General features: G+C 37.9%; 1 protein-coding gene across 3 annotated transcripts in view; it reads left to right on the forward strand.

Annotated features, from left to right (window-relative positions):
- The window catches only part of SUGCT (succinyl-CoA:glutarate-CoA transferase), a 737208-nt gene that overhangs the window by 310273 nt on the left and 411054 nt on the right, over positions 1-15881 (forward strand). For all 3 annotated transcript variants that reach the window (XM_010364257.1, XM_010364259.1, XM_010364258.1), the window contains one exon: positions 5903-6000. In XM_010364257.1, the coding sequence (XP_010362559.1) occupies positions 5903-6000 (98 nt within the window). The remainder of the gene's footprint in view (positions 1-5902; positions 6001-15881) is intronic.

Genomic DNA, 15881 nt, shown 5'->3' on the forward strand with positions numbered 1-15881 from the left:
AAGTGCTGGGATTACAGGTTTGAGCCACCGCGCCCGGCCTCCTTTCCATTTCCTTATGCCCCAGACCCCAAGTAATCCTGTATTGGAAACAGCAGGTGAGTAGGAGCCAACTCTGCGAAAGAAGAACTTTCTTCATTGCTGAGCTGTGATCCCAAAGAAAGGGGTGAATCCCTGTTCCTTTTTTCCCCTCCATCCTCCCATTGCATGGCCTCTGCCCTGAAACCATGCTGGGGAGTGGGATAACTAAAGCAGGAGCCCCGGGCAACTGGAAAATGCTAGAGAGATTGCCAAGAGAAGATCTTGGCAATGCTATCCTTTATGTTGTTTATGAACTCTTGGGATCACCCCTTACTTGCATATGCACTAATTTGATCCTAATCAGCATACTAAAGATGATAGGAACTGAATTAATAAATAGACAACTGCCCAGGTTGTCATATGACCATTAGGTTTGGCACATACTAGTCAGATTCAAATAACACTGCAAAGGCTTTGAAAACTTAATCAACATGAGAATCAGAGCACACAGAAGCTGGGTTACAACTGGCAGCTTGGATGTAACCAGGTCAATTGTCTGCTAAATCAGCAAGAGTAAAAATTCTCCTTAGAATTTAAACAAGACTCAGTGGCTCATAATATAATGTTCAAAATGTCCAGGATACAATTCATTATTACTCAGCATATGAAGAACCAGAACTTGCATGAGAAAAGGCCATCAATGCCAATGCGAAGATGACGCAGATGTTGGAATTAACTTACAAAGATGTTTACATAGTTATTATAACAATGTTCTAAAAAGCATCACAAATACCATTTAAATAAATGGAATATAGAAATATTCCGCAAAGAAACACAAGATATGAAGAAGAACCAAAGGAAAAATTAAAAACTTAAAAGTATAATAACCAAGAAAAAAATTACACCTCACCAGTTGAGCTCAATAGTGCAATGAAGATGACAAGGAACTTAAAGATAGATCAATAGAAATTATTCAATGTGAACAATAGAGAAAACAAAAGATAGCTCCTTCCTACTCAAAACAAGAAATAACAGATCCTCGGGAACCTGTGCAACAATAACAAAAAGTCCAATATTTATGTCATTGTAGTCCCAGAATGAGGGGAGAAAGTGTACATGCTGGAAAATATTTGAAGAAATAACAATTGTATATATACCAAATTTGGTAACAGTTAAATGCCCATAGATTTAATAATTTCGGCAAACCATAAATGGGATAAACTGAAACAAATCTATGCATGAATACATAATGTGTCCCTTAACAACAGGTATATGTCCTGAGAAATGTGTCAGTTGGTGGTGGCGTGTGAATATCGGAGTGTACTTATCCCAACCTAGATGGTATAGCCTGCTACACACTTAGGCTATATGGGATAGCCTGTTCCTCCTAGGCTATAAATCTGTACAGCATATACATGTTACTGCACTCAATACTATAGGCAGTTGTAACACAATGGATACACAAAAATCATCCAGAAAAGCACTCAGAGGACCAAAAGAATGTATTATCTATGGGGGATCAGTGACTCAATTAACTGCATATATTTTTGTCAGAAATTAATGCTAGGGAAGAGGTGGCACAACATGTGGAAAGAAATGCCAACCTAGATTTCAATATCCAGTAGAAATATCCTTAAGAAATGAAGGTTAAATGAAGACATTCTGTATAAAGGAAAACTAATGGAAGTTGTAGTCAGCTGACTTGCTCTAAAATAATTTTTCAAGGAATTTTTTCATTTACAGAAGGTAAATGTTGTCAGAAGGGAACTGAAAACATGAGAAATGAAGGAAAAACAACATAAATAGCAAATATCTGGGTGAATATAATGGTCTATTCTTTTCCTAGTAAATTCTTTGAAATATTTGATGGGTGAAAGCAAACATTAAGATACTGTCTGCTGGGATTTTCGGTGTATGTAGATCTAACATACAGATAAATACAACATAAAATGGGGAGAGTAAAGGGACTATATTGTAGTAAGTTTGCTATATTCCACTTGAAGTGGTAAAATTTTGATTCTAACTACCCTGCGAAAAGTATATGCATTATGATCCCCTAAGCAATAAACATCTATCATTAAACATCTATGCAAAAATATAGCCAAAATCAAAATAGGTAAATGTAATAGTAACAACTCTAAAGAAGACCAGAAAGCAAAACAGGAATAAACGGAAAAAAGAATAAACTGATAGATCTAAGTCATTCAAAAATATGAATAACATTAAATGTGAATGGTCTTAATATTATGAATTAAAACAAGTTGTCAGAAAAAAATGACCCAACTCTATGCTGTCCAATGCATATTTGAAATTCACATCAAATATAATGATACTTTCAAGTTAAAGTAAGAGGATGGAAAAATATACAAACACAAACAAAAGGGGCAAACACTAATGAAAAGAAAGCTGGAGTGGGGCTATATTAACTATGGACCAGTTTTTGTCATCTCAGAAAACTTGTTTGCAACAAATTCTTGTGCAAATACTTATTTAACATTTATACTGGCAGAGGGAAGATCAGATGATCTGAATTTGTTGAGAAATTGTGAAACCTCACATTTCACGAGAGAGATGTTGCCTTTTCCTTTATCTAAAAACTAGATTCCAGTAGTTCTTATGCTGCAAGTGATTCTCTGTTTCTGCACCTTCCTGCATATGCAAAGATCTTTTATTTCAGTACTGAGTTATATTTTCTATTATACTGGATGCCATTTTAAATGGCAATTAAACTTAACATGTGTTGTATCAGTAATGCACATAAAGTGATGGCAGTGTATATGAACATTATGACTTACAGTCAGTGACAACTCTTCATAATTTTCTCCTGACAAACAACTCTTTCAAGAGACCATATAGCTTTTAAGAAGCACCTATATATTTTATTTATTTATTTTTATTTATGAGATGGAGTCTCACACTATTGCCCAGGCTGGAGTGCAGTAGTGCAATCTTGGCTCACAGCAACCTCCGCCTCCTGGGTTCAAATGATTCTTGTGCCTCAGCCCCCTGAGTAGCTGGGATTACAGGCACCCACTGTCATGCCTGGCTAATTGTTGTATTTTTAGTAGAGATGGGGTTTCACCATGTTGGCCAGGTTGGTCTCCAACTCCTGACCTCAGGTGATCCACCCGCTTCGGCCTCCCAAAAGTGCTGGGATTATAGGCGTGAGCCACCCTGCCTGGCTGCAGCTAAAAAGTGATTTTAGACACAATGGAATAAGGCATATGCATAGAATAATGTCTGAAATATCATACACCTGGAAGTGTTCACATTGTTTATCTGTGAGCTTGTCAGTGGAAGAATGTAAGCATTTGGGCTATACCAGTGAACAAAACATTTAAAATATTTTGACTTTGTGAAGCTTACATTTTAGCAGGGCAGACAGATATGGAGTAATAAACATAATAAATATGTTAGGTGATAAATATTATGGGAAAAAATGGGCAAGGGAAGAGGGAATCAGGGGAGTCAGTGTTGAGTGGGGTGGGTGGCCTGTGGTGGGGGTAGGGTAATCAGGGTAGTTGCGTTAAGAAGTTGAATTTGAGTCGACTCAACAACATCTAGTCAACTAGATGTCTGGTGGAAGATGTTCCAAGCAAAGGAATAGCTATTTTAAAACTCCTGAGGCTGAAGTGCAATAGACATGTTCCTGGTCCAGCAAGAAGATGAAATGGCTGCAGCAATGAGCAAGGGAGGAGAGCATGGTAAGAGGTGATGTTAGAGAGGTAATAGCGCCATATCGTGTAGAACTTTTCAGACTATCTTAAGGATTTTGGTTTTTGCTATAAGGAGGGCTTTAGATGACAGGTATGTTAAAACACTTGCAGTGTTTATTATCATGGGTCTTCATTATTTTTTCTCTCTTTTCCCCTTTTTAGAAAATGTTTGTCACTCAGTTTATGGTGTTTTGTTATTTTCTTTCTGTTTTTGCCAATGTCTCTTCATTTTTTTTTTTTGCAGAACCCTCCCTCCTTTCGTTTTTGAACCAATATATGCTTTTTAAAAATATCTGGCCAGACTCTGTGATTCATGACTGTAATCCCAGCATTTTGGGATGCTGAAGTGGGTGGGTCCTTTGATGTCAGGAGTTCAAGACAAGCCTGACCAACATGGTGAAAACCTGTCTCTACTAAAAATCCAAAAAATTAGCCGGGCATGATGGCGTGCATGCCTGTAATCCCAGCTACTCAGGAAACTGAGGCAGGAGAATCCCTTGAACCTGGGAGGCGGAGGTTGCAGTGAGCTGAGATCGTGCCACTGCACTCCAGCCTGGGCAACAGTGTGAGACTCTGTCTCAAAAAAAAAAAAAAAAATTTCTTTTGGGGGAAACAGTACCTAGTTGGAATACTTCACATTTATTTACTGCTTAATATGTCAAGCATTTTCATGTACATTGTTTTGTTTTATCCCAGGCAGCACTCTTTAAATTTCAGCTCCAAAATAATAGTTATGATCACGGTCCTTGAAGCTGTCTCTCTAGAGACATTTGGAATGTTAGCTGGCATAGTTGAAGATGGAAGGATTATTACTTTGGCCAACAATTTCACACCATCTTTGAAACAGAAAAGAGTCCCATTAAGTCAAATACAGCGGACACATGGGCATTCCAGTTACCCTTAAGTGTGGTCACTGTGTAATGTTTTGTTGCTGATGGTGCTTTTTGGGTAAGGCCAAGTTTGTAAATTTAACCTGTGACTTAGTGAAGACACTTGCTTTTTTTTTGGAATGACTTATTCACTCTTAGGGAGGGAGGGTGTCTAACTGCTAGACAAGGCTTGAGGCCAATTCTTGGATCAGGTGTTGTGACAGGGAGATTTCTAGAAAGGGTGCTGTATGTGGTGTTGGTTTTTAAAATCTGGGAGAATAATGCTGTCTTTATTATTCCTAAAGGAAATAAGTGAAACATGTGAAAGAAATTACACCACTGAGATGGTCTCTTTACTCAGGGGAATCTTCTTCACGTCTCTCTCCTTTGCAAATACATTAATAAAGATAATGAAGCTTTCTGTAAGCCACATGGCCTGCCCCCAGGCTGTAAATGCTCCTTGTAACTTTCCAACACAACTGCCAAGCACTGCCTCTACACAGTCTTTGTAAAACTTTTCCATTCCAAATCCACTTGGTACTTTCATTATGGTCTTGTTAACATTGAACGTTGTCCAGAGGGACTTGCAAGATAGATTTTCCCCTTATTGAGGAGGAGCAAAAGAGGAAATCTATAAAAGCATTTCTAGTTGGTATTACTTCAGGGAGATATATTAATAAAAAATAGTGATACTTCTATAAGAAGAAGATCTTTTAATTTGCTATTGTTTAAATGGTGAGAATTTGGGCAAATGTATTTGCTTTTACTTTATTTTAGCAGCTTTTAGAACATTTTGCATAGGACAACCTGGGAAGATCACAGTATTTTATTTACATGTGGAATAAATAAGTGAATATATCTACAAGGTGCATGTTGACTGTATACAAGATACATGTAGGTATGCACTTATGATATTGGTTTTTAAAATTTGGTCCGTTTTACCCAGTTTAGCATCTCTCTCTCTATTTCCTCTAAAGATTTTTTTTCTGTGGGAATCTGATAACATATTTCCTATATTCTCATATTTAGCATAAGACTTATGGGGATCTTTTGCTGTTCTCCTATATGGAAGAATATTTGCTTAAATGTAGTAAAAGCCTCTTATGAATGACAAACCCTTTCACCAGCATGATCCAACCTAGCTGTGTGCTTGTTCCCTCCATATGTCCTTGTTGAGGGGCATAAAGACCAGCAAGGAATGTTCTTGAGAAGGGAGAGACAAGACCTGAACACTGGCACCCACAGGCAGGTACAAGAACAATCTACTTCTTATACTTGAAAATTATTTTTCCCTTTTAGATCTTGGATTTGCCTGAGTTGATTGATGACTCCAAGTATAAAACTAACCACCTTCGGGTACAGAATAGAAAAGAGCTTATTAAAATATTATCTGAACGGTAAGTTTGGATCTTGTATTCATCCATTTAAGAATTAATATATGATAAGCATTTATCTGGTGTTTTGGGGGTTTTTTCTTGGCTTATTTGAGATCAATTTGTAATTCTCTTCCATTTTACAAAACTGGTTAGTGGAAAAATTTTAAAGCTGCGGGTTTTTTTTTTTTGTTTGTTTGTTTAGAAGCACTTGAACACATTTTATATGCTTTGTTAAGTACTGAGTCATAACAATTATATAAATAAGAAAGTCACCATGACTTGAATTAGGTTATTTCTCTGTGTCCTGTAGCTGTTTGGGTTTAGTTTATCATAAATACAACAACAATGATAATAATTTAACATCATTTCATACTTTCACTGTGTTAAATGCTTTAGATATATTATCTCATTTAATCCTCATAATCATCCTGTGAGGTAAGTTCTGTTATTTCCATTTTACATGTAAGGAAAACAAGGCAAAGAGAGGTGAAACCAAGAGTTGGTTTGCATTTCTGAGCCACTCCTGTGAATCATGATGTTATTTCTGGATCTTTGCAAATGCCAAATTTTTCCATTAATGTCAGGTTATTTATTTGTAATACCTGTACCAATTTTTCAAGTTTGTCTGAAAAAAAGTAATTATTCTTACTGCTCCATGTCAGTTTCACTTTTTGTTTGCCTTTACATGTCTTCTGAATCTGTACAAATAGGCTTTGTGGCTTTTGTGGATCGAAATGCCCACATTAATTTTTCTTCTATTGAAAATTTGCTCTCATCATGCCAATAAATTAGGTAATTTTGTTTAAATACCATATCCAGTCTTTTGAAAAGGCTCATGTGTTTCTATGTAGTATACATCAAAGTTATAAGATAAAACTAAAATTCTGCTGTTTTTATTTTTGTTGTCTTTGTATTTGGGTATGTCTGCAGAAATATCTGAATCAACATTCATCTATCTATTTTCTCTTTCCTGGATTTGAAATACTTTTGTAACTTTAAACACTTTTGTGATTTTAAACACTGCCTGTATCTTTTCCATGTATCAAATGCTGTTCACATCAATAGGGACTGTGTGTTGTGGGACTGATAGACACAGAATGGGGGAAGGAGAACTGGGTGCCCTTTTCTGGTCCCTAGTTAAATATAACTCTGATTCTACCGCAAAGCCCCAGAGCCCTCAATGACTAACTTTTCTCCACGTGAGAATTGCCCATTCATTTCTTCTTTTTGCCTCTATGCCTCTCAATCATTTGTAATTCATACAATTAATTGATAAAACTTTTTCCTTTCACACTATGATTACCAAGTTTCAATAACAGCCACTTGTGAGTACCTTATCAGAAGCTCTTTGATAATCTGAATAAATGATGACCATGCTGCGAGAAGAGTAGATCCCAAGAAAAATATGATACCTAGATTGGTTTCCTATGTTTTAAAACTTTTATTCCTTGTTAAATTCTGTAATGGAGTTCAACTGTGGAATGACTTTTAGTAGCATCTGTAACATACTCATTTCCATTTTCCTTCTTTGGTGTGAATTAAATAATCTGCAACCTTCTTCTTTCTGTTCTTTTATACACAGAAGTAGAAGTTTCAGCATTTTGGTATTCATAAGATTGTTATATTTTTGTTCAGACTTAACAATAAGTAAGGAATCAATGTGCAAGGAAGAGACTGGGTTGGGGGAGGGGGTAGTCCTAGGAGAGGAAATTTCATAAGGAGGTCACATCATCATTGGTACTGCTGTTAAAACACAGACCACAGATAGAGCCCTTGGCTGCTTGGAGGCTAGCTTTTGTGCTCTCTTCTGCTAGTGCGCTGACATTTTTTGGTACTTTCTTATGGGTTGCAGTTCTCCAAGTCTTTTCTAGCACGTCTCTTCTCCTCCAAGGTAGTTCAAATAGTGATGATCTGGGAAGATTAAAATTAGAGTATTGAATCATTCCAGTTTATAAGCTTATCATTTATTTTTCCAAACAAATAGCACTGGAATCATTAGTACTGCTTAGTGCTTGGCTTTGAGAAGTCTCTACAGGTTCTTTAAAATTTGTCATTTTGATTATATGATTCTGTTTTTCCAGTATTCAAAAAAATTAGTGGTGCTTCATAAATTACATGATTAGACATAGCCTCCAGCCTGGCATGCGGGGTCTTCCATAATCTGACATCACCTTTCCTGTCCACTCTTCTTCTAACATGTTTCCAAAGGACGTCCCTGCTATAGTCACCCTCTCAATTGGTTTAGTTTCCTTTCTGAAATGCTTCTCAGGATTACCACTATTCTGAAACTTAGTCATGTTTCAAGGCCAGTTCTAGAAGCCTCTGTTCCCAGTCAGTTGATGGCACCTTTAGGAAAGAAGGTTGTCCTTTTTGTGCCTTGTCTCTTGTCAAACGGAAGTACAATCAATGTTGGTTGTCATTATGAATGATACTGCTCCAGGGCCTTCTCAACATTCTTGTCTTGCTCAGCACACGCATTGCACAGTCACCTCAGAACTTGCAGGCATTTTATTTCCTAACAAAAGTGTTACATTAGCTCACAGCCACAAAAAAGCCAGGGAGAAAGGAAGGGGTAGAACCAGCCTTTGGTGGCTGCCAAGTACATGCCAAATAAGTGTTACTATTCCCACTTGATATGAAAATTCTGACATTTAGGGAGGTGGTCTCCAGGTCAGGCACATAGTGAGTAGTTAGAAATGGGATTCAAAATGCAACACCTTTTTCATCTCTCATATTGCCTCCCTGAAGTGGCACATAAAATATGACTGTGTCCTTGTTTGTTTATGCGCTCAAGAAATATTTATTGAGCACTAACTGTGTAGTAGGCACTCTTGCAAGCGTTGGGGATAGAGAAGTGAATGAAACAGACCAAGTGTATCCATGAAAAATAATGCAGGCCAGGACAAGGAAGAATGCCAGAAGTTAAGTGTGAAGCTGGGTTTTTCATTTAGCCTGGTCACAGAGGGCTTCTCTGTGAAAGTGACATTTGAGCAGAAGCCTGCAAGAAATGAGAGAAAATGTCTGAGGGAGGCTGGCAGGCATCTGGGAGACGTATTCCAGGCAGTTTATGGAGTAACTCAGAGGACAGTGTGCTTGGATCTGGGGGAGCAAGAGAAGAGGGGTGTTAGGTTGGTTCAGAGAGAGTGGGAGCCCATGGCAGGCAGATCTTGTCATGAAATCATGAAAGCCTTTATGACAAAGTAGTTTATTAAACTTGTGAAATAAATGATTTTTTTTGTGGGGGGGGGTGCATAAAATGGATTTGCTTATTAGCAACTTTTTTCTCTCTAACTTGAAGAGAGAGCATCAAGGGAGGGAGTGCTCTACCTAGTAGAGGAGAGGTCAAAGCATTTCAGCAACATGGAGTCAGGAAGACCCTGTTTCTCACCTGGAGAGACCAGAGGGCTAGGTTGAAATGGTCTATGCTTCTCCTCCATTTATTCACTCTCTCACGTATTCAACAAGCATTTATCGAACACCTACTGTGTGCCATGAACTGTTCTGAGCACTAGTAATATAGCAGTAAAATATAGTAAAGAATCCCTGCCCTCCTGAATTTTCATTCGGTAACCATTGCAGACTTTCTAGAAGACATTGGTAGTGGTTATTTTTGAACTATTCCTTAACACATTTGTTTCAGTGAGCCTAAGAAGTTAGTTTTCCATATTTTTCATAATAACCACTTTTTAAAAATTTCTATTTTGCAAAAGTATTGCAGTTACAGGCTATGCCTGTTACTCATTTATTGTATTTTTTCAACATGTTGATATACATGCTCCAATGTTTTAAATGTGGTTTGCCAGTCATTTCCATAGTAAAAACATAGTTTTAGTAACTGTAGCCACTCACAGATAATCGACTTTACCATGTGAGTCTATTGTGTTTTTGCCTGTTGTCTTCTATTAAACCTTACATCACAAGCACTTTCCTTTAATACTTATAGGCACTTCCCTTGCCTGATATTTTTATTTTAGAAAATCTTTAAAACATGTAAAAATATGGAGGGATTCATGAGAGTGAATCTGCACAGCAGGTAAGTTTAAAAACAAACTCTAGGATTGATGAACTCACTGTATTTATTTTAAAAAGGTTTCTCATCCTTTGTACCCAATTTGAAGACAGTGAAAACAGAAGCATTCATGGATTTTTACGAAGTTGGCTCTTGTAAATATACACATGAATTTCCTATTGTGTTTCAAAATCTTCCTTCCAAAGTATTTTCCCTGAGCAATTTTTGAGTACTCCCCTCCTGTCCCTTGTAAGTCTTCATATATGTTTTTTAGAATCAGGTGATTCTCCTATGAAAAGTGCAGGCTTTTTTGGAAGTACCTACCAGAGTTGTCAGTCACTTACCTCACTTGTCTGTTATTCTTGCTAAGTACAGTTTGAAGCTACTCTCTGAGGGCGGTCAGCCTCACTCAGGACGGCAGCTGCCTGTTTTGGTCATCAGCTGCGTTTTCCACAGCCAGCACACACAATTCCCCTCAAATGCTCTCAGGTGTTACTATTCCCCAGCCAGGGCTGTGAGCAAGTCTTTTTTATTAATCTAAAGGTAGAAGACTTTCCCCTGGAGTTTGCCATTTTATCCAGGGTGTTGCAGAAAGTATGTTTACCCAGCTGCTAACATTGAAAACTAGGTAAAACTCAATCATGTTAAAAATCCCTAGCTAAAACAGAAGAGGAGATATAATGGAGACTAATCCAGCGCCAGATAAAACAATCCTCTTCTTTTCAATGCTAAGGAGCAACAAACTCAAACCTGTGCTACTCACACACCAGATCAGCATTTTTGCAATAGTTAGGACCCCAAGAGAGATACTGCAAGTTGTGAATTGAAACTAGGAAGAGAAGGATAAAGATGATGTATTAGTGTTTGGAGAGAAGTAATAGAAAGACATGACGTGAGGATGAAGGAGAAGAGAATTGATGGAGAAAATAGACATAAAATTTATTTTATTCCCTCTCTCTTCCTCTCTTCACCAACATTTATTGGCCACTGACTATGTGCCGTTGTCCTGCAGATGCAGAGCTGAAAGATGAAGCCTGGGCTTTTAAGGAGTTCATGGTCTAATTAGGAAAATAAACTATTTCCAGAAAGCATTGATTTAAGTAGAGTGTGGAAATTACCCAGGTAATCATATGCACAGTGGATTGGGAGCCCAGAAACGGAGCAACTCCTTTAATCTGGGAAATTAGGGAAGGCTTCCTGAAGATGATGCCATCTAAGATAAATCTTGAAGGATAAACAGAATTAGGCACGTGAAGGAAAAAGTTGAAAGAAGGAAATATTGATGTGAGTGTACTTTTGTAGCATGAAAATAAAATCATGGGAGAAGAAAAGAAGTATAGATGGTCCCCAACTTACAATTCTATTTGACTTACAATTTTTTAAATTTGCCATGTGGTAAAGTGATACACATTCATTAGAAACTGTACTGTGAGCCTGGACAACACAGCAAGACCGTATGTCGCTACAAAAATTAAAATAAAAAATTTAACTGGCCCTGGTGGCATGTACCTATAGTCCCAGCCACTTTGGGAAAGAAACCATGCTGTGAATTTGGATATTTTTCCAGGGTAGCCATATATGCAGCAAAATACTCTGTTGTGATGCTGTGTGGCAGCAGTGAGCTGCAGCTCTCCGTTTGGTAGGTTAGGTGTATTAAATGCATTTTTGACTTATGATATTTAGAATTTAATGATAGTTTTATTGGGACATAACACCTTCATAAGTTAAGGACTATCTGTAGTTTGGAGAGATGCAGATGACAATTTTTAAACTGCTTTTGGAAAAATGTTATACATGTAAAGCAAGTATATGTCAATTTAGTCCTAGTGAAGACATTTGTAAAAAGTTGTTTACATTATGTCATCATAAATAAAACTAACAGCATTAGATAAGTTTGCCTTTTAAAATACCATGGCAATTCCTTTAGTAAAATAAATATTTTTGGTTTTGAATGATTCGATTTTTTTCTTAAATTAAGTTTTTGATTGTTAATTGTCTGTTTACTTATTTTCCATTTACTGCATTGTGGAGTTAAATGCCCTATATCAGCCAAACAAGTATTTGTTGGATTGAATCAAGCATTTAGGCTGGGTGCAGTGGCTGGTTGGGCACAGTGATTCACACCTGTAATCCTAGCACTCTAGGAGGCTGAGGCGGGCAGATCACCTGAGGTCAGGAGTTCGAGACCAGGCTGGCCAACATGGTGAAACCCTATCTCTACTAAAAATACAAAAATTAGCTGGGTGTGGTGGCAGGTGCCTGTAGCTACTCAAGAGGCTGAGGAAGGAGAATCGCTTCAACCCGGGAGGCGGAGGTTGCAGTGAGCCGAGATCACGCCACCACACTCCAGCCTGGGTGACAGAGCAAGACTCTGTCTCACAAAAAAAAAAAAAAAAGTTTTTTAGTTACTTTCCTCTAATTTGATCATTTTCAAAATTTGATATCAAATTATTTTGAATATATTTATATAAAATATTGGAGAATTGGACCTGGCACATTTCTTGGCTCTTGATGGAGCAATTGTAACTTCAAAGGTCCCTATACTGAATGTCAATGTAAAAAAACTGACAACTTGGCACTCTTAAGCCAATATGACCATTTCACTGCCCTGGCTAGGTCCTTCTGGGGCTCTCTACACCTTTCAAAAACAATACTTTTTTTTGAGACAAGGTCTCACTCTGTCACCCAGGCTAGAGTGCAGTAGTGTGATCATAGTTCACTTTAGCCTTTTCCTAGGCTCAAGTAATCCTCCTGCTTCAGTCTCCCAAGTAGCTAAGACTACAGGTGCAAGCCACCATGCCTGCCTAATTTAAAATACAAATTTTTTAAAAAGATGGTTGGTGGGGTGGGGGAGTGGGGTTTCCCTATGTTGCTTTGGCTGTTCTTGAACTCCTGGCTTCAGATAATCCTCCTGCTCTGGCCTCCCGAAGTGCTGGGATTACAGGGCTGAGTCACCATGCCTTGTTTCTGTAGCTTGAAGGATAAAGTTCAAACCATTTTACCTGAACACATGCACCTCCCACCGTGTCACCCTTGCCTGGGTCACACAGAGCCCAGTGCTACTACTTTTAATGTGGCCTGGTCTTTCAGTCCTCCATGTTTCCCCACATGCTCATTATTTGACACTCAAATGATGGAACTTCTTTGTCTCACTACCCGCTATCAGTCCTTTAAAATAAGCACAAGTTTTAGAAGCTTTTCCGGTCTCACTAGTCTGTTTCAAGCAGCCCCTCCTGTGTCGCTGCATCACAGCATTTACCCCACTCGGCTGTCATCAGTCATTTACTTCTCTTCCTCCTTGACAAGACAGTGAATTTCTTATGGCAGAGAATATATCTTCTGGATTTTTATTTCTAGCACCTATTTGGCACTCAATAAATGTTCTCTCAGTTAGTGAACATGTGAAGCAATGATGGGCAAGTTATCCAAGTATGGTAGAACTGGCCAAAGGGAAAAAACAAGAATCCACGATGACAGATTCTACAAAACAGAAAAGAGCAGTGGTAGCTGGAAGTGAGGACTTTGAATGAACTAGAGAACCTGTCTCATGGTCAGAGAATATCAGAAGATCTGAATTTGAGATCCTAGTCTTTCAGTGATCAGCCTTGAGCTTCAGGTTCTCATATATCATACACGTAGAAATACCTACATCACAAAGAGGATTAAAAAACAGAACAGACGGGCCGGGCACGGTGGCTCGTGCCTGTAATCCCAGCACTTTGGGAGGCCGAGGCAGGTGGATCACGAGGTCAGGAGATCAATACCATCCTGCCTAATACGGTGAAACCCCATCTCTACTAAAATACAAAAAAATAGCTGGGCGTGGTGGTGCACACCTGTAGTCCCAGCAATTTGGGAGGCCAAGGCAGGGGAGTCTCTTGAACCTGGGAGGCGGAGGTTGCAGTGAACCAAGATCGTGCCACTGCACTCCAGCCTGGAGACAGAGTGAGACTGTAAGAAAAACAAACAAATAAACAACAACAACAACAACAAACACAGAACAGGCATGAAAACAGCCAGCACAGTTTGAGCGTGCAGCAGTACTCAGCCTATTTGAGGAAAATCTTTTTTTAAAAAAGTTTTAATTTTTGGAGTACATAGTGTACATCTATAAATTTATGGGTAGCATGAGATATTTTGATACAGGCATGCAATGTGTAATAATCATATCATGGTAGATGGTGGTATCCATCAGCCCACACATTTATCCTTTGTGTCTCAACAATCTAGTTATACTCTTTTAGTTATTTAAAAGTGTACAATGAAATTATATTTTACTGTAGCTACTCTGTTGTGCTAGCAAATACTAGGTCTTATTCATTCTTTCTATTTTTGGGATCCATCTAAGGAAGATCTTAATCCTGGAAAATCATAAACTTCAGTTCCCCAGTTGTTTGCTTTAGCAAGTTCTGTATTAGTTTTAAATTCATGAACCTTATTTCTAAGATTTTTTTTCTGCCAAACTGTAATTATTATAAGACTCAACTTTCACAATTTGTGTTTAGGAAAGTTATTTTTAACTGCCAATCAGACATCCTAATAAGGATGATATGACTAGTATTATAGTAGCAATTTACTTCTACCAAAAGCAAAGCATGACATTTTCATTAGCCCCCATGGCCTTGTTGTGGGTGGATAAATAATTTATTCAACTTTTTGAAAAAATAGAAATAGCTCATAGGACTTAGGAATACATTTTATTTTGTACTAATTTCCTAATTAAGACTATTAATAGTGCTCATTTTCTTTTTTTTTTTTTTAACTGAAAGAGTACCTTAATAGCCCCTATTCTATTCCCTTTCAAGAGATACTTGTTCTGCATTGAGGGTAATGAATTTAGAATTTGTGAACACTCCGCTGGAGTTATTCCTTGCATTTGTGTCTATACTTTCATAACGAATGAAACACTTTTTGTATGTTCCTTAATTGCTACCCTGTCTTAATAGCCTCCACGAAAAGCTTCAGCAGTATCTTTAAGCACTTTAGTCAAATACACCATGACTTCTCCTGTGCCATTTTTATGTGTACGTTTTTCACTGTTTTATTTGGTATCTCTAGCCTTCCTAAAAACTGTTGACTTTTAAGTTAAGTACTATCTGTAATTTCCTCACTTTTTATTTTCTCATGTTTAATTTCTAACATCTGTGTCATCTTCCTTGGCCTTTCCCCCTTTCCTAAATCCTCAATTTTATTCCTCTCTCCTTCCTTTTTTGTCCTACCCCATCTTTCTGCCTCTACGGTGCTTTTCACACTTTGAACTGTTTTAAAATTAAACAATAAATGGGTGTGATGTATTACAGTCCTAGTTGGATTTCACTTACTTGCATGAAGGCTTTATTGAGCACAAGGTTTCTTAGAGAACCGGGAGGATTTTTGTCAGTGGTTACCTATATAATACAATTTAGAAGGCATGGAAGAAACTTTATTCCATGGAATTTAATTCTTCCTTACACATAGTTTGCTGATTTCAAAGGTTTTACAGTTAAAGATTTTGTGGGGGAGTGGGGGTGGGTTAAAAGTCTGTATACTCTTAAGTTTCAAACAACACAAGGAGAGTTAAAGCTTGAACTCTGATTCCTTAGTGTAAATACATTTTCCCAGATCTTTGCCTCAGTTTAGATTTTAATGTGGAGAAAACAGAGAAATCATCCAAATACTGGCTGCCTAAGGTAAGTGAAGAGGGACGAAATGAGAAGCTGAGAGCAGTCAGGAGCCCCAGGGATGAAGATCCCCTTCCTGACACATTTGCCCAGGGCTGGGAGGTTATGGAAGTGTCTTTTAAATCCGATGAATTCCACGTTTCTCTCCACCTGGCAACCCTCCACTCTCCCATATCTACACGTTTTTAATATACATAGAGAAACTTATTGTTTTCGCCCTCTGAAACTTTTTG

The sequence above is a fragment of the Rhinopithecus roxellana genome, chromosome 6, assembly GCF_007565055.1.
Source record: "Rhinopithecus roxellana isolate Shanxi Qingling chromosome 6, ASM756505v1, whole genome shotgun sequence".
NCBI classification, from domain to species: domain Eukaryota; kingdom Metazoa; phylum Chordata; class Mammalia; order Primates; family Cercopithecidae; genus Rhinopithecus; species Rhinopithecus roxellana.